The following is a 20,961-nucleotide window of genomic DNA, read 5'->3' as shown; positions in this document are numbered from 1 at the left end:
CTCCCTCGTGGAGCGCCGCAGTTGGGGCTCTGGTTGTTGAGCCTTGGCGTGAGTGTCTGTGACCTGTGGTGATTCCGGCCTGTCCGGGCTGACCGCAGGGACTGTGCATGCTGCTGAATGTTCTTTTTGCTCGTTCACTGGCAGTGGTGTGAGCATCATCTCATGATCTTCCTCGGGTTCCTCAGTGTCCATGCTGAACCTTATTTTTACTTGGTCCAGATGCTTGCGGCATATCTGCCCATTGTTAAGTTTAACCACTATGACCCTATTCCCCTCTTTGTCTATTACAGTATCCTCAAGCCATTTGGGCCCCAAAGCGTGATTGAGAACAAATACGGGGTCATCAATTTCTATACATCTCCCCCTTGAATTTCAGTCATGGTACTCGTTTTGGGACTGGCGCTTGCCTGCAACAATGTCGGACAGGACTGGGTGAATGAGGGACAGCCGAGTTTTGATTGTTCATTTCATGAGTAGCTCCGCTTGCAGGACCCCCGTGAGTGAGTGCGGTCGGGACCTATAGGCCAGCAGGAGGCACGATAGGCGGCATTGAATGGTGCTGCCCTGACATGGTTAATGTCGTTGCCCGACATGATCTCCCGGAACTCATAGCTCGTGAAACATGGGCCATTGTCGCTAAGGATGTCCGGCAAGCCGTGGGTCGCAAAGACCGCGCGTAGACCCTCCACAGTGGTGGATGTCGTGCACTACTTCAAAATGATGCACTCGATCCATTTCGAGTACACATCAACCACAATGAGAAACATTTTTCTCATGAATGGACCCACGTAGTCTACGTGAATATGTGACCATGGCCTGGTGGGCCAGGGCCACGGGCTAAGCAGGGCCTCCCTGGGGGCATTACCCAGCTGGGCACACGTCGTGCACCTGCGAACACAGTATTCCAGATCTGAATCAATTTCAGGCCACCATACATGTGACCGGGCAATGGCCTTCATCAGCACGATGCCTGAGTGCTCGCTGTGGAGTTCCCTGATGAATTCTTCCCTCCCCTCTGGGGCATGACTACCCGGCTGCCCCATAGAAGGCAGTCAGCTTGGATGGAGAGCTCATCCATCCGCCTGTGAAACGGTCTGACCTCCTCAGGGCATGTTCCGTGTGCGGGCGCCCAATCCTCAGTCAGGACACATTTCTTAATCAAGGATAGGAGGGGATCTCTGTTGGTCCAGATTTTGATCTGGTGGGCTGTGATGGGGGAGCCTGCGTTGTCAAAGGCATCGACAGCCATGACCATCTCAGCGCTTTGCTCCGCTGCCCCCTCAGTGGTGGCCAGTGGGAGCCTGCTGAGCGCGTCAGGGCAATTTTCGGTGCCGGGCCGGTGCCGTATGGTGTAGTCATACGCAGCGAGTGTGAGAGTCAATCGCTGTATGCGAGCTGACACATTGGCATTGACAGCCTGTCTGACAGCACGGATGTTAATGGCTTGTGGTCCGTTTCTAATTCGAACCTCCTGCCAAAAAGGTACTGATGCATCTTTTTCACCCCATAGACACATGCGAGTGCTTCCTTCTCAACTATCCCATATAGAAACATAGAAACATAGAAAATAGGTGCATGAGTAGGCCATAGGGCCCTTCTAGCCTGCACCGCCATTCAATGAGTTCATGGCTGAACATGCAACTTCAGTACCCCATTCCTGCTTTCTCGCCATACCCCTTGATCCCCCTAGTAGTAAGGACTACATCTAACTCCTTTTTGAATATATTTAGTGAATTGGCCTCAACAACTTTCTGTGGTAGAGAATTCCACAGGTTCACCACTCTCTGGGTGAAGAAGTTTCTCCTCATCTCGGTCCTAAATGGCTTACCCCTTATCCTTAGACTGTGACCCCTGGTTCTGGACTTCCCCAACATTGGGAACATTCTTCCTGCATCTAACATGTCTAAACCCGTCAAATTTTAAACGTTTCGATGAGATCCCCTCTCATTCTTCTGAACTCCAGTGAATACAAGCCCAATTGATCCAGTCTTTCTTGATATGTCAGTCCCGCCATCCCGGGAATCAGTCTGGTGAACCTTCGCTGCACTCCCTCAATAGCAAGAATGTCATTCCTCAAGTTAGGAGACCAAAACTGTACACAATACTCCAGGTGTGGCCTCACCAAGGCCCTGTACAACTGTAGTAACACTTCTCTGCCCCTGTACTCAAATCCCCTCGCTATGAAGGCCAACATGCCATTTGCTTTCTTAACCGCCTGCTGTACCTGCATGCCAACCTTCAATGACTGATGTACCATGACACCCAGGTCCCGTTGCACCTCCCCTTTTCCTAATTTGTTACCATTCAGATAATAGTCTGTCTCTCTGTTTTTACCACCAAAGTGGATAACCTCACATTTATCCACATTGTACTTTATCTGCCATGCATTTGCCCACTCACCTAACCTATCCAAGTCACTCTGCAGCCTCATAGCATCCTCCTCGCAGCTCACACTGCCACCCAACTTAGTGTCATTCGCAAATTTGGAGATACTACATTTAATCCCCTCGTCTAAATCATTAATGTACAAAGTAAACAGCTGGGGCCCCAGCACAGAACCTTGCGGTACCCCACTAGTCACTGCCTGCCATTCTGAAAAATACCCCTTTACTCCTACTCTTTGCTTCCTGTCTGACAACCAGTTCTCAATCCACGTCAGCACACTACCCCCAATCCCATGTGCATTAACTTTGCACATTAATCTCTTGTGTGGGACCTTGTCGAAAGCCTTCTGAAAGTCCAAATATACCACATCAACTGGTTCTCCCTTGTCCACTCTACTGGAAACATCCTCAAAAAATTCCAGAAGATTTGTCAAGCATGATTTCCCTTTCACAAATCCATGCTGACTTGTACCTATCATGTCACCTCTTTCCAAATGCGCTGCGATGACATCCTTAATAATTGATTCCATCATTTTACCCACTACCGATGTCAGGCTGACCGGTCTATAATTCCCTGTTTTCTCTCTCCCTCCTTTTTTAAAAAGTGGGGTTACATTGGCTACCCTCCACTCCATAGGAACTGATCCAGAGTCTATGGAATGTTGGAAAATGACTGTCAATGCATCCGCTATTTCCAAGGCCACCTCCTTAACTACTCTGGGATGCAGTCCATCAGGCCCTGGGGATTTATCGGCCTTCAATCCCATCAATTTCCTCAACACAATTTCCCGACTAATAAGGATTTCCCTCAGTTCCTCCTTCTTACTAGACCCTCTGACCCCTTTGATATCCGGAAGGTTGTTTGTGTCCTCCTTAGTGAATACTGAACCAAAGTACTTGTTCAATTGGTCTGCCATTTCTTTGTTCCCCGTTATGACTTCCCCTGATTCTGACTGCAGGGGACCTACGTTTGTCTTTACTAACCTTTTTATCTTTACATATCTATAGAAACTTTTGTAGTCCATCTTAATGTTCGCTGCAAGCTTCCTCTCGTACTCTATTTTCCCTGCCCAAATCAAACCCTTTGTTCTCCTCTGCTGAGTTCTAAATTTCTCCCAGTCCCTGGGTTCACTGCTATTTCTGGCCAATTTGTATGCCACTTCCTTGGCTTTAATACTATCCCTGATTTCCCTTGATAGCCACATTGAGCCACCTTCCCTTTTTTATTTTTACGCCAAACAGGGATGTACAATTGTTGTCGTTCATTCATGCGGTCTCTAAATGTCTGCCATTGCCCATCCACAGTCAACCCCTTAAGTATCATTCGCCAATCTATCCTAGCCAATTCACGCCTCATACCTTCAAAGTTACCCTTCTTTAAGTTCTGGACCATGGTCTCTGAATTAACTGTTTCATTCTCCATCCTAATGCAGCATTCTACCATATTATGGTCACACTTCCCCAAGGGGCCTCGCACAATGAAATTGCTAATTAATCCTCTCTCATTACACAACACCCAGTCCAAGATGGCCTCCCCCCTAGTTGATTCCTCGACATATTGGTCTAGAAAACCATCCCTTATGCAATCCAGGAAATCTTCCTCCACCGTATTGCTTCCAGTTTGGTTAGCCCAATCTATATGCATATTAAAGTCACCCATGATAACTGCTGCACCTTTATTGCATGCACCCCTAATTTCCTGTTTGATACCCTCCCCAACATCACTACTACTGTTTGGAGGTCTGTACACAACTCCCACTAACGTTTTTTGCCCTTTGGTGTTCTGCAGCTCTACCCATATAGATTCCACATCATCCAAGCTAATGTCCTTCCTAACTATTGCATTAATCTCCTCTTGAACCAGCAATGCTACCCCACCTCCTTTCCCTTTTATTCTATCCTTCCTGAATGTTGAATACCCTTGGATGTTGAGTTCCCAGCCCCGATCATCCTGGAGCCACGTATCTGTAATCCCAATCACATCATATCTGTTAACATCTATTTGCACAGTTAATTCATCCACCTTATTACGAATACTCCTTGCATTAAGACACAAAGCCTTCAGGCTTGTTTTTTTAACACCCTTTGTCCTTTTAGAATTATGATGTAGTGTGGCCCTTTTAGTTTCTTGCCTTTGTTTACTCGGCCTTCCACTATTGCTTTTTATCTTTCGACCATCTGTTTCTGACTCCATATTACTTCGCCCTATCTCGCTGCATAGGTTCCCATCCCCCTGACATATTAGTTTAAACACTCCCGAACTGCATTAGCAAATGTTACCCCCAGGACATCAGTTCCAGTCCTGCCCAAGTGCAGACCGTCCCTTTTGTACAGGACCCACTTCCCCCAGAACTGGTTCCAATGTCCCAGGAATTTGAATTCCTCCCTCCTGCACCACTGCTCAAGCCACGTATTTATTCTAACTATCCTGCTCCCTCTACTCTGATTAGCACGTGGCACTGGTAGCAATCCAGAGATTACTACCTTTGAGGCCCTACTTTTTAATTTAACTCCTAGCTCCCTAAATTCAGCTTGTAGGACCGCTTCCTGCTTCTTACCTATATCGTTGGTACCTACATGCACTACGACAACTGGCTGTTCACCCTCCCTCTCCAGAATGCTCTGCAGCCGCTCCGAGACATTCACCTTGAGAGAGCGACCTGGAGGCATAAGCCACAGTTTGTAGTTGGCCCTCAGCATTGCCCTGCTGCAACACGCACCCAATCCCATAGGACGATGCATCATATGTCAGAACCAATTTCTTACGGGGGTCGCACAGGGTCAACAACTTATTTGAACAAAGTAGGTTCTGCACCTGATTGAAAGCCCGTTCCTGACAGTCCCCCCAAACCAATCACAACACTTACACAGGAGCACGTGTAGCAGCTCCAACAATGTGCTTAAGTTCGGCAGAAAGTTCCCGAAATATTTCAAGAGTCCCAGAAATGAACGCAACTCCGATGTGTTGCAGGGCCTGGGCGCTCATCGAATCCCGTCTGCAGCAACCCTCCTGCCCAGAAACTCGACCTCGGGAGCCAAAAATACACATTTAGACTTTTTGAGTCGCAGGCCTACCCGGTCCAGTCGGCCTCCTCCAGGTTGTGGCGGTGTTCCTCAGTGTCACGACCCGTGATGAGGATGTCGTCCTGAAATACGATTGTTCCAGGAATGGATTTGAGCAGGCTTTCCATGTTTCTTTGAAAAATTGTGGCCGCTGATCGAATGCCAAACGGCACCTGTTGTAAACAAACAATCCCTTGTGCGTCGTGATGGTGGTCAGTAGTTTAGATTCGTCGGCCAGTTCTTGGGTCATGTAGGCTGAAGTGAGGTCCAACTTGGTGAACAGCTTGCTGCCTGCCAGCGTGGCGAAGAGGTCCTCCACTCTTGGGAGCGGGTATTCGTCTTGTAGGGACACCCGATTGATGGTGGCCTTGTAGTCGCCACAGATCCTGACCGAGCCATCCGCTTTTAGGACGGGAACGATGGGGCTCGCCCAGTCACTGAATTCAATGGGCGAGATGATGCCCTCTCTCAGCAACCGGTCCAACTCGCTCTCAATTTTCTCCCGCATCACATACGGCACAGCTCTGGGTTTGTGTTGCACTGGCCTGGCGTACAGGGTGATGTGTATCACTACTTTGATACCTTTGAAAGTCCCGACGCCAGGTTGAAATAGTGACTCAAATTGCTGTAGGACCTGTGAGCATGAACTTTGCTCCACAGATGACATGGCATGCACATCCCACCAATTTCCAGTTCATCTCAGCTAACCAGCTCCTCCCCAACAGTGCGGGTCCATTGCCCGGAACAATCCAGAGCGGCTGCCAATTCACTGATCCATTGTGTGTGACCGTCAACATTGCACTGCCTAGCACTGGAATGATTTCTTTGGTGTACGTCCGTAATTGCGTCTCAATGCGTTCGAGTTTGGATCTGCTGGCTTTGAGTGGCCACAGCATTTCGAATTGTTGAACACTTATGAGTGACTGGCTGGCCCACGTGTCCAGCTCTATGCGTAACGGGATGCCGATTCATAGGACTTTCATCATCACGGGTGGCGTTTTGATATATAAGCTGTGAATGCTTGCCACATGAACCCGCTGAACTTCAGCGTCCATTGATTTGTCCCAAGCGTCATCCTGCCTCACAGACCACTCATCTGGTTCATCCGCCTCGTATATTAGCCTGGTTACAGGCTATCTGCACATTCTGGCTAAATGGCCCTTGAGGTTACAATTTCTGCAGACGAACTGTTGAAACCTGTAAGTCCTGGCAGTATGTCTGCCCCCACACCTCCAGCATGAACTGAGATTCCCATTGTTGTGAACAAAAGAGCTGTTACAAGGCATTCCTCGCTGATTGTCCCTTTGAATGCTCTTGAGCACCCTGTTAGTGGGTGTCAATGGCCCCATCCCGGGCCGCATTGTCCACTGGGGGCGCGTAAATGTCCGTTCAGCCTGCCATTGTCTCTGTTGGAGACTTACTCTTGGGTCTATTGCTGCCTGGGGTGTGTCGAACTGCCCTTGCCTGCCTGCGGGGCTCTGAGTCACGTTTATGATATTGACTCACTGATCCATCGCCACGTTGGGAGCAGAGTTGCGCGCGTATATTATCTTGGTTTCCTCCTCCCCCGCCATAAAAGTCTGAGCCATCAATGCCGCCGCTTCCAAAGTCAAGTCCTTGGTCTCAATTAGCTTTCTGAAAATCCCCGCATGACCGATGCCCTCAATAAAGAAATCCCTGAGCATCTCCCCCCTGCAGGCGTCTGTGAACTTACAGAGGCTGGCCAAGCGCCGGAGGTCCGCAACGAAATCCGGTATGCTCTGTCCTTCCTGACGTCGGTGGGTATAGAATCTGTGTCGGGTCATGTGTACACTGCTCGCCAGTTTGAGGTGCTCACCGAATAGTTTGCTGAGCTCTTCAAAGGTTTTGTCCGCCGGCTTCTCGGGTGCTAGCAGGTCTTTCATGAGCGCGTAAGTCTTAGGTCCACAGCTGGTCAGCAGATGGGCCCTTCGCTTGTCAGTTGCTGCATCTCCCAGCCAGTCCTTCATGACAAAACTCTGCTGGAGCCTCTCAATGAAATCGTCCCAGTCCTCACCAACACAGTACTGTTCATCTGTGCTGCCGGTGGCCATTCTCGTGGGTCGTTGATTCCCATTTCTCGTTGCCAATGTAAAGTCCTTACACAATACCACAAATCCACATGAGGCACATTCTATGGACAAGGTCACTCCATGACCTGAACCTTTATTCACAGGACCAAGAAGTGATGACCCTACGTGGGACCTCCCTTTATATACCTGGATGACCAGGTGAGGAGTGTCTCCCACAAGTTCACCCCCCGTGGTCAAGGTGTGCATTTTGATAGAGAATTCAAACAGACTGCATTTAGACAGGTTGAGAAAACACAGACTCCCAATGTCTATGTGTGACTGAGCACATTGCATTAAGTCATCAATCAACTTGACATTTTAGGACCTTTGGGTAGCGAGCCAATTAAAGGTTAAAAGACTATCAAATGAGCCAATAAGGTCAAAGAAGGCGAGTTCTTTTCTGTAAATTGAACCAGGTATAAGTACAGCCATTTTGACCATGTGGTCTCAGAAGGACAAAGGCCTTGCTTAAAGCCAGAAGCTTGTTGCTGCTGCCAAAATAAAGTTACATTAAAACTACAACCAGAGTTCGTATTTCATTGGAAATTAAGAGATCTAACAATTTCTTAGGTGTATACAGTGTGCAGTGTTGTTACATAAAGGTTACATACCTGACACCAAGGACAGATCCTTGGGGGACACCAGAGGTAACGATGCGGGGGTGGGAAGAGAAGCCGTTGCAGGAGATTCTCTGACTACGATTCGATGGATAAGAATGGAACCAGGCGAGTGCAGTCCCACCCAGCTGGACGATGGTGGAGAGGTGTTGGAGGAGGATGGAGTGGTGAACCATGTCAAAGGCTGCAGACAGGTCGAGAAGGACGAGGAGGGATAGTTTACCTTTGTCACACAGGCCAAGAGTGGTGGTGGCAGGTTTATTGGCAGCTCAGTTTGCCAATTGCTGACATGGAATTCCAGTTCCGTTTCCTGCTTTCTTGTGACATCACAGGCCGACCTCCGGGCCTCCCGCTCCTCGCCGACCTCCAAACTCCCACCCCTCGCCGACCCTTGGGCCTCCTGCTCCTCGCTGACCTCCGACCTCTCGCTCCTCGCCAACCTCCTGCCCCTCACCGACCTACAGGCCTCCCGCCCCTCACCGACCTCTGACCTCCCGCCCCTCGCCGACCTCCGGGCCTCCCGCCCCTCACCGACCTCTGACCTCCCGCCCCTCGCCGAACTCCGGGCCTCCCGCTGCCGAGTGCGTTACTCCCCTGCGCCCCGCTGATTTTGGATTCGGCCCCAAACTGCGTTTCTGACCTCTGCCCGCTCTCAGCCCTCGGCCGGGCAGGTAAGTGATTGGCTGGTTGATTGATAAGTATCTCTTTTTCTCTTTTATAACAGATAAGTCTAATTAGAGGGATGGCAGGGCAGCTCAATCCTGCGGCATGTGGGAAGGCCTGGACGCTTTGCGCAGCCTAGACAACCAGGTGTGCAGGAGGTGTCTCCAGCTTCGACTACTCGAGCTCCGCCTTTCGGAGCTGGAGCAGCGGCTGGAGTCACTACGGTGCATCCGCGAGGCTGAGAGCTACGTGGATAGCACGTTTCAGGAGGTGGTCACCCCACAGCTTAAAAGCGTGCAGGCAGAGGGGAAGTGGGTGACCACCAGATGGAGTAAGAACGCGAGGCAGGTAGTGCAGGAGTCCCCCCAAGACCATCTCGCTCTCCAACCGATATTCTCTTCTGAGCATCGGTGAGGACGATGGTGTCTCTGGGGAGTGCAGCCAGAGCCAAGTCCAAGGCACCATGGGTGGCTCAGCTGCACAAGGGGGAGGGACAAAGAAGAAAAGAGCTGTAGTGGTAGGGATTCAATAGTTAGGGGAATAGAGAGGCGTTTCTGCGGCCGTAGATATGACTCTAGGATGGTATGGTGCCTCCCTGGTGCCAGGGTCAAGGATGTCACAGAGCAGACACAGGGCATTCTGCAGGGAGAGGGTGACCAGCTAAAGGTCGTGGTCCATATTGGGACCAATGACATTGGTAGAAAGAGGGATGAGGTCCTGCAGGCAGAATTTAGGGAGCTAGCAGAAAAATTAAAGGGTAGGACGTCAAAGGTAATAATCTCCGGGTTGCTATCGGTGCCACATGCTAATGAGTACAAGAATAGAAGGATAGAGAGGATGAATGCGTGGCTGGAGAGTTGGTGTTGGAGGGAGGGCTTTAAATTCCTGAGGCATTGGGACCGCTTCTGGGGAAGATGGGACCTGTACAAACCGGATGGGTTGCACCACAACAGCATCGGGACCAATATCCTCGCGGGAAGTTTTGCTAGTGCTGTTGGGGAGAGTTTAAACTAGCTTGGCAGGGGGGTGGAAACCTGAGAACAAATTCATAGGGAAGGAAGTAAAATTGAGATTGGAAAGCAAGAATGTAGAAAGTGAATCTGTAAAACAGAGGAAACAAGGGTTAGTAAGTAGTAATCAAGAAGATCTTCCTGTGCTATATACTTCAATGCAAGGAGTATAGCAAATAAGGCGATAGCACAGGTAGACACTTGGGAGTATGACATTATAGTCATTACAGAGACATGGCTGAAAGAGGGGCAGGTTTGGTAGCTCAATATTCCTGGTTACAGGATTTTTAGACAGGACAGAGAGGGGGGTAAAAGCGGTGGGGGTCACTGTATTGATTAAAGAAACTATTACAGCTGTGAGGAGGGATATATGTTAGAGGGATCATCAAATGAGGCCATATGGGTCAAACTGATAAAAAAAAAGGGGTGATCACATTGTTGGACCTGTATTATAAACCCCCAAACAGTGGGAGGGAGATAGAAGAGCAAATATGTAGGCACATTTCTGTTAAGTCCAAAAACTATAGGGCAGTAATAGTAGGGGATTTCAACTATCCTAATATTGATTGGGACAAACATAGTGTGAAGGGTATGGAGGGTGCGGAATTCCTACAGTGCATTCAAGAGAACTTTTTTAGTCAGTGTGTAACAAGCCCAAGGGAGGGGGCGGTTTTGGATTTAGTTTTGGGGAATGAAGCTGGGCAGGTGGAAGGGGTATCAGTGGGAGAGCACTTGGGTGCCAGTGACCATAATTCAATCAGATTCAAGGTAGTTATGGATAAGGACAAGGGTAGACCAGGAATAAAAGTCCCAAATTGGGGAAAAGCTAACTTTACTAAGTTGAGAAGTGATTTGGCCACAGTGGACTGGAAACAGCTATTTGAAGGTAAATCTGTGTCGGAACAGTGGGAGGCATTCAAGGAGGAGATCCGGAGGGCTCAGGTCAAACATGTGCCCTTAAAGAAAAAGGGTGGGAATAACAATTATAGAGCCCCCTGGATGTCTAGGGACTTACAGATATCAACAGCTAAATACTGTAGAATCTCTAGAGGAATATAGAAAGTTGCGAGGAATGCTAAGAGAGAGAGCATGAAAAATTCTTGGCAAGTAAAATCAAGGAAAACCCAAATATGTTCTAAAAATATATTAAGAGCAAGAGGATAAATAAAGAATGGGTAGGGCCTATTAGAGACTATGAGCGTAATCTGTGTGTGGAGGCGGAAGATGTGTGTATGGTTCTTAATGAATACTTTGCGCCTGTTTTCACAAAGGAAAGGGGCAATGCAGATACTGCTATTGAGGAGGAGTGTGAAATTCTGGATGAAATAAACATAGTGAGAGAGGAGGTATTGAGGGGTTTAGCTGCTTTGAAAGTGGATAAGTTCCCAGGCTCGGATGAAATGCATCCCAGGCTGTTGAGCGAAGCAAAAGAGGAAATAGCAAAGGCCTTGACCATCATTTTCCAGTCCTCTTTGGATTTGGGCATGGTGCCGGAGGATTGGAGGACTGCTAATGGGGCACCCTTGTTTAAGAAGGGAGAAAGGGATAAGCCGAGTAATTACAGGCCTGTCAGCCTAACCTCAGTGGTGGGAAAATTATTGGAAAAAATCCTAAATCTACATTTGGAAAGGCAAGGATTAATTAGCGACAGTCAGCACAGATTTGTTAAGGGAAGATTGTATTTGACTAACCTGATTGAATTTTTCGAGAAGGTAACCAGGAGGGTTGATGAGGGTAGTGCGTATGATGTAGTGTATATGGACTTTAGCAAAGCTTTTGATAAGGTCCCATATGGCAGACTGGTCATGAAGGTAAAAGCTCATGGGATCCAGGGCAAAGTGGCAAGTTGGATCCAAAATTGGCTCAGAGGCAGGAAGCAAAGGGTAATGGTTGATGGATGTTTTTGTGACTGGAAGGATGTTTCCAATGGGGTTACGCAGGGCTCAGTACTGGGTCCCTTGCTTTTTGTGGTTTACATCAATGATCTAGGTTTGAATATAGCGGGTATGATTAAAACGTTTTCAGACAACACTAAAATTGGCTGTGTGGTTGATAATGAAGAGGAAAGTCATGGGCTGCAGGAGGATATCAATCTACTGGTCAGGTGGGCAGAGCAGTGGCAAATGGAATTTAATTTAGAGAAGTGTGAGGTAATGCACTTGGGGAGGGCTAATAAGGAAAGGGAATACATATTAAATGGTAGGCCACTTACAAGTGTAGGTGAACAAAGGGACCTTGGAGTGCTTGTCCACAGATCCCTGAAAGTAGCAGGCCAGGTGGATAAGGTGGTTAAGAAGACATACGGAATGCTTGCCTTTATTGGCCGAGGCATAGAATACAAGAGCAGGGATGTTATGTTTAAATTGTATAATACACTGGTTAGGCCACAGCTGGAATACTGCGTGCAGTTCTGGTCACCGTATTATAGGAAGAATGTAATTGCACTAGAAAGGGTGCAGAGGAGATTTACTCGGATGCTGCCTGGAATGGAGGATCTTAGCTATTAGGACAGATTGGATAGGCTGGGTTTGTTCTCCTTGGAATAGAGGAGGCTGATGGGAGACCTCATTGAGGTGTATAAAATTGAGGGGCCTGGACATAGTGGATAGCGAGGGCCTATTTCCCTTGGTGGACGGGTCAATTATGAGGGGGCATAGGTTTAAGATGGTTTGTGGAAGGTTTAGAGGGGATTTGAGGGGAAGCTTCTTCACATAGAGAGTTGTGGGGGTCTGGAACTCACTGCCTGGAAGGGTGGTGGAGGCAGAAAACCTCACCACATTTAAAAGGTACTTGAATGGGCACTTGAAGTGCCGTAACCTGCAGGATTACGGACCTAGAGCTGGTAATTGGGATTAGACTGGATAACCTCTTGATGATTGGTGCATATACGACGGTAAGTACTTCAGGGAATTGAATGCAGCCAGGGTGATCTGGACTAGTTTTGATCACCTGGATGGGTCGGAGAGGAATTTTCCCAGATTTTCTTCCCCAATTGGCCTGGGTTTTTATCTGGTTATTGCCTCTCCCAGGAGATCACATGGCTCCGGTTGGGGTGGAGTGTAGAATGTTTCAATATAAGGGGTGTCACAGTTGTATGGGGCGGACTGGTTGGGCTGGGTGCTCTTTACCTTTCCGCCATTGTTCATTGTTCATCGGTTTATATGTAACCTTCAGGACTGCTGACCGAGGGCCGTGTGGACACAATGGGCTGAAATGGCCTCCTTCTGCGCTGTAGATTTCTATGTTTCTATGGAGACCTGGGGAGGCTCAATCATTGCCTTCCTGCCTAGCTGGACAAGGGCAGTTGTCAGAAATTTGGAGTGAAAGGAAGACAGAGAGAAATCAATTCCTGAGGTTAAGACTGACTTGTGTGTAAAGTGAATCTAGCCTGTAACAGTGATAGACTGGGGTCTTTGTTATTTTCTATGTTTCGAGGAGTATTATGACATCATTTGAAATTCATTGAACACTATTGTATGCATTCATTCATTCCATTAAAATAAATGAATTTATTGGTTCACCTTTCAGAAGATGTAGCCCTACACGGTGATATGTGCGGTATTACAGTATTCAGTAAACACAACAAGGGGCTTCACTGTTACAGCCCCTGGGCAATGCCATCGTGTGACTAGATATTGAGCAGTAAAGGTATACTCTTGATCGTAGGGGATACAAGGTCCGCTTAAAAAAGCAACCAATGTTGCTAAACTTGAGAGAACGTCTAGTGCCGACTGAAATTTGTAACGCTCACACTAAGATCCAACTCCCTCAAATAAAACTTGAACAGAATACTACAGAATAGCAGTGCTGACGGGGATGAAGGTGACGGCCAAGTCAGATTTTGAACATTATTTTTCGGATCTGTAAACATAGAAACATAGAAACATAGAAAATAGGTGCAGGAGTAGGCCATTCGGCCCTTCTAGCCTGCACCGCCATTCAATGAGTTCATGGCTGAACATGCAACTTCAGTACCCCATTCCTGCTTTCTCACCATACCCCTTGATTCCCCTAGTAGTAAGGACTTCATCTAACTCCTTTTTGAATATATTTAGTGAATTGGCCTCAACAACTTTCTGTGGTAGAGAATTCCACAGGTTCACCACTCTCTGGGTGAAGAAATTCCTCCTCATCTCGGTCCTAAATGGCTTCCCCCTTATCCTTAGACTGTGTCCCCTGGTTCTGGACTTCCCCAACATTGGGAACATTCTTCCTGCATCTAACCTGTCTAACCCCGTCAGAATTTAAAACGTTTCTATGAGGACTTGGATTTATAGAGAGGACCTTTCACAACCACCGGGCATCTCAAGGCGCTTTACAGCCAATGAAGTACTTTTGGAGTGTAGTCACTGTTGTAATGTGGGAAACGCAGCAGCCAATCTGTGCACACCAAGCTCCCACACTCAGCAATGTGATAATGATCAGATAATCTAGTTTTTGTGATGTTGATTGAGGGATAAATATTGGCCAGGACACTGCAGATGGGAGCAAATGGAAACTTCTGAAATAACATTGCAGAAAGTGGTAAACGATAATAGGAGATAGTTAATACATTTGTTAAATGTGCTGCAGTATCTAGATAACGCTAATGTTATTATGTAGTATTTTTATTTTTTGTTCAACCAATAACACAGCGAATGGTCTGCGTTTTTAAATTTTTACTGATGTCTTCTCCTCCCGCAGACAATTTACACGAGCATGAAAATATGGAGGAAAAGATTATCTATGGAGTGGAGAACAGCACCACCTTCTTGGAATGTATCCCCAAGTCACAGCGAGCCATGGCCTACTGGCAGATCCAGAGACAGAACGAGGAGCGCAAGGAAGAGGTAAGGATTGAGGCCGCAGGGGCGCTTGGGCACATGGGCGGAGGGGCGCATGGGCAGAGAGGCGGAGGGGCGCATGGGCAGAGGGGCGGAGGGGCACATGGGCACATGGGCGGAGGGGCACATGAGCGGAGGGGCACATGGGCGGAGGGGCGCATGGGGAAATTGTGCTGTGTGATATTAGTACAACTATTTTAACAAAGACATTAACAGATTCACAATTTCACTGATAGAATGAAAAACAAATCGCATCCCAACGCATTGATGCATCAGTTACCAATATCTCCCAGTGCGATCGCACCTTCAAGATGCTTCATGTGTTAACCATTCTTGTTTGGTCAGTAAATTACTGGTCCATAACTTTCAAAACCATTGTGTCAGTGCTGTTTAGTGCTTTAGTGCAGGTCATTGGCTCTCGCAATGACACACCAACCCCCCTCCACACCCCCTCCACACCCCCTGTACTCCTGCCCCCCTCCCTCGCCCCCCCACTCTCCCTCGCCCCCCACCCTCCCGTGAACGTGGAAAGGGAGGGACACAGATGGGTGACATTTACAAACCTGCTACTCTGCAGCATGTTTTTAATAACTCATAAAGGAACACTTGCTTTTGTATTTTTGATCAAAACGAAATGTACTTTTGATTTTGACATGTTTACATTCAAGTGATTGAGACTGTCAAATGGCACAGTGGTGAAATGGTTCACGCTCCGTGTTCCTTGTCCATCAGTGACTCGGCTCAGCGCTCCTTCAACAAGGCTCTCTATTCTTTTCAGTTTGGACGTGCCATCTCATCGGCTTCCCCAAGGGAACCTGCTGCACACTCTGTTAGCCTTGCTTTAATTTCATTTCAGGAGCAATTAACTGAGAAATGTTTAGTCAAATAAGGGGCTGCACAAATTAATAATGCAGCCTGTTCCGTGCACACAGCGAGCGCTGTGCTAATCCCAGAAGCTTTGTGTTGTTTACAATTCAATTGCAGACTGAAGAGCAGAAAGGTCCTGATGGTGGTGCGGGAGAGGGGTTAGAGATTTCTCATTCTATCGATTTTCAGCTTGTGTGACAGGACACAATTAAAATAAAGAGTTCCTCATAATATTGAGTTGGCTTTGTTCATCTATTATTATAATATTTCGCTGTCTGACAGCCTGGTAGTGGAGCGGACTGGATTTGCTTTTCCCATCGTCAGTGCCTGTTGTGACTGGTGGTACTTGCATCCATTTACCTTCCCATACAATACAAACATGGAAACATAGAAACTTACAGCGCAGAAGGAGGCCATTCCGGCACTTTGTGTCCGTGCCGGCCGACAAAGAGCCACATGGCCCTCGGTCAGCAGCCCTAAAGGTTACATATAAACCTATGAACAATGACGGAAAGGCAAAGAGCACCCAGCCCAACCAGTCTGCCCCACACCACTGCAACTCCCCTTATACGAAAAACATCTATACTCCACCCCAACTGGAGCCATGTGATCTCCTGGGAGAGGCAAAAACCAGATAAAAACCCAGGCCGATTTAGGGAGAAAAAATCTGGGAAAATTCCTCTCTGACCCATCCAGGCGATCGACACTAGTCCAGATCACCCTGCAGTACTTACAATCCCACTGCTTATGTACACATCCAGTTGGCTGGTCGTAAAGAGTGTTAAAAGTCTGCATTTAGTTGAGGAATTTAACATGGTGGAAAAGAAGCATGGTGGTTTCAGCGATGTCGGGGCTTTGAGTTGGCAGCAAGGTTACCTGGCTTTTGGTAGCATTAGTGCTGATGCAGAAATGGCCAGTTCAGCATGCAATGCACTCTGTCCCACACAGCACTGCCCAGCTCGAACTCCACATCCTTGGTCAATATTTTCACTTTGCAATTAGTCAGTAGGATTATTTTAAAATAAAACCTCAAAGCCACCGTTGCTGGAAGGGAATGTTCTGGTCCCCTGTAGCCTGGATTTAACAACCACTGGGTTCAGTTTCCTCAGCGTGTTATTTTTCGGTGTGTTTATGTTAATCGGCTTAAGGTAAAATGAAAGGGTGCAGACAGGAATTTACAAAACCCGCTGTCCCATGCGATAAAAACAGCATACAGAGAAAATCAAACACACTGACATCTGCACTAACCGACCATCGATCGCAACTTGGCCCTATGCAAAACACATTCCCTTCATTACCCAGAAATGTACTGGCTGCCTCAAAGCTTAGCCTACCCTCACTTCCTCCAATGTGCTGCGTTCCTCCCCTGAGTATGCTGCATTATAATCCCACAAGTGCTTCCCTCCCTCTGGGTCTGGATCAAGAGCTCAAGAGAAAGTGTCAGCAAACGGTGAAACCATTGCGATCTCACAGGTATGGCAATCCATTTTCACCCGATGTCCATTGCACTGCGCAACAATCAGAGGACGAACCCTGACTGAATATTCCGCTGCCTGCCCTGTAACTGCTGAGACCTATTGTAGCTTGTCTATTGTTATTGAATGGGAGTGATAGCAGAGTGGTTCTGATACTGGACAGTAATCCAGAGGCCTGGACTAATGATTCAGAGACGTGAGTTAAAATCCCACCACGGCAGCTGGGGAATTTAAATTCAGTTAATTAAATAAAGCTGGAATAAAAAGCCAGTGTCAGTAATGGTGACCACGAAACTGCTGGATTGCTGTAAAAATCCATCTGGTTTACTGATGTCCTTCAGGGAAGGAAATCTGCCGTCCTTACCCGGTCTGGCCTATATGTGACTCCAGACCCACAGCAATGTGGTTGACTCTGAACTGCCCTCTGGAATGGCCCAGCGAGACACTCAGTTGTGACAAAGTCAACACTGTGGGAACACCTTCACCACACGGACTGCAGCAGTTCAAGAAGGCGGCTCACCACCACCTTCTCAAGGGGCAATTAGGGATGGGCAATAAATGCCGGCCTTGCCAGCGATGTCCACATTCCGTGAACGAATAAATTTTAAAAATAACCTCTGTTGCTATTAGCCTATTGATTCACCTTATCTAATATTTATCATAGACTTGAAGAAGAGGTCCTGCTTTTCTCCAGCCTGTTGTCCCTTTCCCCCCTGACACTACCGTAGTAACACTCAATGTTTGATCTCTCCCTCTGCTGTAGATCAAGACTGGGGACCGTGTCATCAGGACAGAGCAGGGACTGTTGCTGCGTAGCCTGCAGCGGAGAGATTCTGGGATATACATTTGTCAGACCGTGGAGCATGGCTTCATGCAGACCCTGCTGAAGGTCACCCTGGAGATCATCGACACCGAACACCTGGAGGAGCTGCTGCACAAGGAGGACGATGACAGCCTGAGGCCGAAGGAAAGCCACAGCATTGTCGCTCCCAACCAAAAGGTCTGGTACAGGGACTTCATGCAGCTGATAAACCATCCCAACCTCAACACCATGGATGAGTTCTGTGAACAGGTGTGGCGTCGTGATCGGCGGCAGAGGAAACAGAGGCCAGCGCACACGCCTGTAAACAGCAACAAGTGGAAACACTTACAGGAAAACAAGAAAGGTAGAAACAGGAGGACCCACGAGTCCGAGAGAGCACCGAGGAGTGTCTAATAAAACACACCTTTACAGACATTGAATTCAAACAAAATGCAATACATACATTAACTAGCTCATTGCATTATGTTGATGTTTACAAGTATACGGCTGCTCACCAGATACACGACTACCACCCACTCTCTTTCTTCATCCCCTTTATTATCTCTGTCAATGCAGCATGGTGATTGTGAATGCATTTCATAGCTGGACTGGACTTTGCTGTTTCAACATGACATGCAACGAACTGACCTTCACCAGATCAACTCCCAGCTCCCACAGCCTGCCCAAAGGAGCTCGATTCTGGTTAAGCCAAAATGTGTCAGCAATTAACTTGCCACTTCCACAACGGGACTTTGCGCACAATGAACACTGAGCTGAAGAACAGCAACACCTCTGGGGAAATCTAAGATTTAGACAATCCTTTTACATGCCTGCTACCCATTGAGGAATGCGGTGTGCGCTGACAATGATCTAGGTATACGTGGGTGTGACCTACGGAGGTGACCTGAGAGCCTTTCCAAGTGTGGGGTATGTAATCAGGTCAGTGTAATATGAAACTGTTGAATACGAGGGTCCCACTTTGACCAAAAGTCGATGAACCTGCCGCTCAGACAGAGCAAGCTACTGATTAGCAGGAGAATCAGTGACAGGCACCGGATTCACAGACACATTTGACTCATTTCGCTGGAATGTTTACTGTCAGCACGTCCTGAGAATTATACCATTTTATTTCAGTGCAGATCCCGTATCCCAAAAGCAAAGCCCTGCCGATAGTTAACACATTGAACGACCACTTGCAGAAACCGTGACAGAAATTGAGGTGCTCTTCGATTGTGAAGTAAAAAAGCCAAATGCTCCATCGGATCTGAATAGACCATCAAAATGTTAACTCAGACACGTCAAAAGACATTCTACGTGGGTCATGGTGATGGTGCGTTTCATGGAAAGAAGCTTTGAAGAAGATTATAAGACGGTGCTGACTGGTAGACTATTTGATTACATGAAAAGAAGAAAGTTCTCAACTTCAGTGAAGGTTGAATCAGATAATATTGGTGACTGATACCGTTCTGGGAGAGGGGTGCAGCTTTGCTTGTCAATTGCTGTAAGTCTGGCACACTAGTGTGAGCTTACTTATTTACTGTTGCATTCTTATAATATGTGTTTGTTTCTTTAAATTAAAACATTGTACAATTCCAGTGATTGGATGCAAACAAACAAGGTATAAAAGTGAGTCTTAAACTACTCGGTGAAAGAGGTTGAAGGAACAAGTTCAGTAGATTTTATTAACAAAATATCCCGGTAAATCACCCCAGAATTAATGTGAGTAAGGACAGTGCACCTTTAATAATACTCTGAATGAGTCCCTTTGCTAAGGTTGTAGAATGATGGACCAAATCAAAATTTAATACGATCCCAGTACTGGGTTGAAATAGCAACTGTATGGCTGAAAAATTCACAGGGCTGCGGGGAAAGGGCGGGGGAGTGGGACTGGCTGAGGTGCTCTTGCAGAGAGCCGGCACGGGCTCGATGGGCCGAATGGCCTCCTTCTGTGTTGTAACCATTCTATGATTCGATGAATGGATGTTGGATGTGTGGTATTCTTTCTGCCAATATAATTCTTTTAAATGTCAGAAAGACAAACATGCTCCAAAAAAATGATCAGGAAGAATGGAATGAGTGCCCCAAATCCTCATGGTTCGTGTGTTAGCAATCATTGCATTGAAATAAACATTAAACAAAGCAGTGGGTGCTGACAGTGCTACATCCATCAATTGTACTTGCCAGTAAACACCACCTATTAAAGTTGAGACATTATTTGTAATAAAAATGAGAACTGTTGCTATATCTTAATTGTTTAGGATTTTTATTTTTGATCTGCACAGGCTACATTTAATATCCTGTAAAACTAACCACCAACAGCTCAAACATTAAGGTAGAGGCTCCAGGAATGCCCAGTACTTAAACTCACTACCTCAGCTGTGCAAGGGGCATCAGTTCATTACCAGTCAACTAACTCGAGGGGCACAGGAAAGTTAGCCATCCCCTCCCCCTCCCCCTCTCTCTCTCTCGGATTATGGAAGGGATGAAGAGAAGGAAAAACCATTGCCTTTGTTAGTCGTTTCAAGCTAGTCACCAATGCAGCAACATAGGGGGCAGTCTCTTCGAAATCAAAGGTGCAAATTGTCCTGCACTTTGGGATATATTTTATTGACAGGCCCGACAATGGAGGCTAAGAGGGGTGGGGGGGGGGGGGGGGATGGAGACAAGGCTACAAGAAAATATTGTAAAACTATCAGAAGAATGGAAAGTGTAAATTTGCTATTGGAGTTCTCTGAACAGTCACGTGTGGTATTTTTTACAAAACTGAAACCACTTCAAAGTAGTTTTCTTCACGTTGTCCATGAAGCCAAAGTAGTTTCCAGAACTCTCAGACAATGAAAGTAGCTCTCATCGTGTTCTGCGTTATATTTGAAAATTGCTCAGAGTCCAAGAAGCAGGCGGGCAATCTACCTGAAGGGGTGGGATGGCCATCACTTATCTTGGTAGTACAAGCAATACTTAGGCCTGCTAACCAGCAGGTTTCCTCCCAATGTCAACTTGTAGTTGCTCTGCAGAAGCCTTGGAAGTATCTAGCTCACCATTGGAGGTATCTAGCTCACCATTGGAAGTATCTAGCTCACCAATGGAAGTATCTAGCTCACCAATGGAAGTATCTAGCTCACGAATGGAAGTATCTAGCTCAACATTGGAGGTATCTAGCTCACCAT

The 20,961-nt window shown here is 47.2% G+C and overlaps 1 protein-coding gene across 1 annotated transcript in view; it reads left to right on the top strand.

The window, feature by feature from the left end:
* sema3ab (sema domain, immunoglobulin domain (Ig), short basic domain, secreted, (semaphorin) 3Ab) overlaps positions 1-20,418 on the top strand; it is a 315,517-nt gene extending 295,099 nt beyond the window's left edge. The window contains exons 17-18 of the mRNA XM_070897057.1: positions 14,511-14,656; positions 17,756-20,418. Coding sequence (XP_070753158.1) covers positions 14,511-14,656; positions 17,756-18,208 — 599 coding nt within the window. The 3' untranslated portion in view covers positions 18,209-20,418. The remainder of the gene's footprint in view (positions 1-14,510; positions 14,657-17,755) is intronic.
* The last annotated feature ends 543 nt before the right edge of the window (positions 20,419-20,961 follow it).

The sequence above is a fragment of the Pristiophorus japonicus genome, chromosome 13, assembly GCF_044704955.1.
Source record: "Pristiophorus japonicus isolate sPriJap1 chromosome 13, sPriJap1.hap1, whole genome shotgun sequence".
Lineage (NCBI taxonomy): Eukaryota > Metazoa > Chordata > Chondrichthyes > Pristiophoridae > Pristiophorus > Pristiophorus japonicus.
Note: the sequence above shows the minus strand (reverse complement) of the source record. Positions and strands in the feature narration are given on the sequence as shown.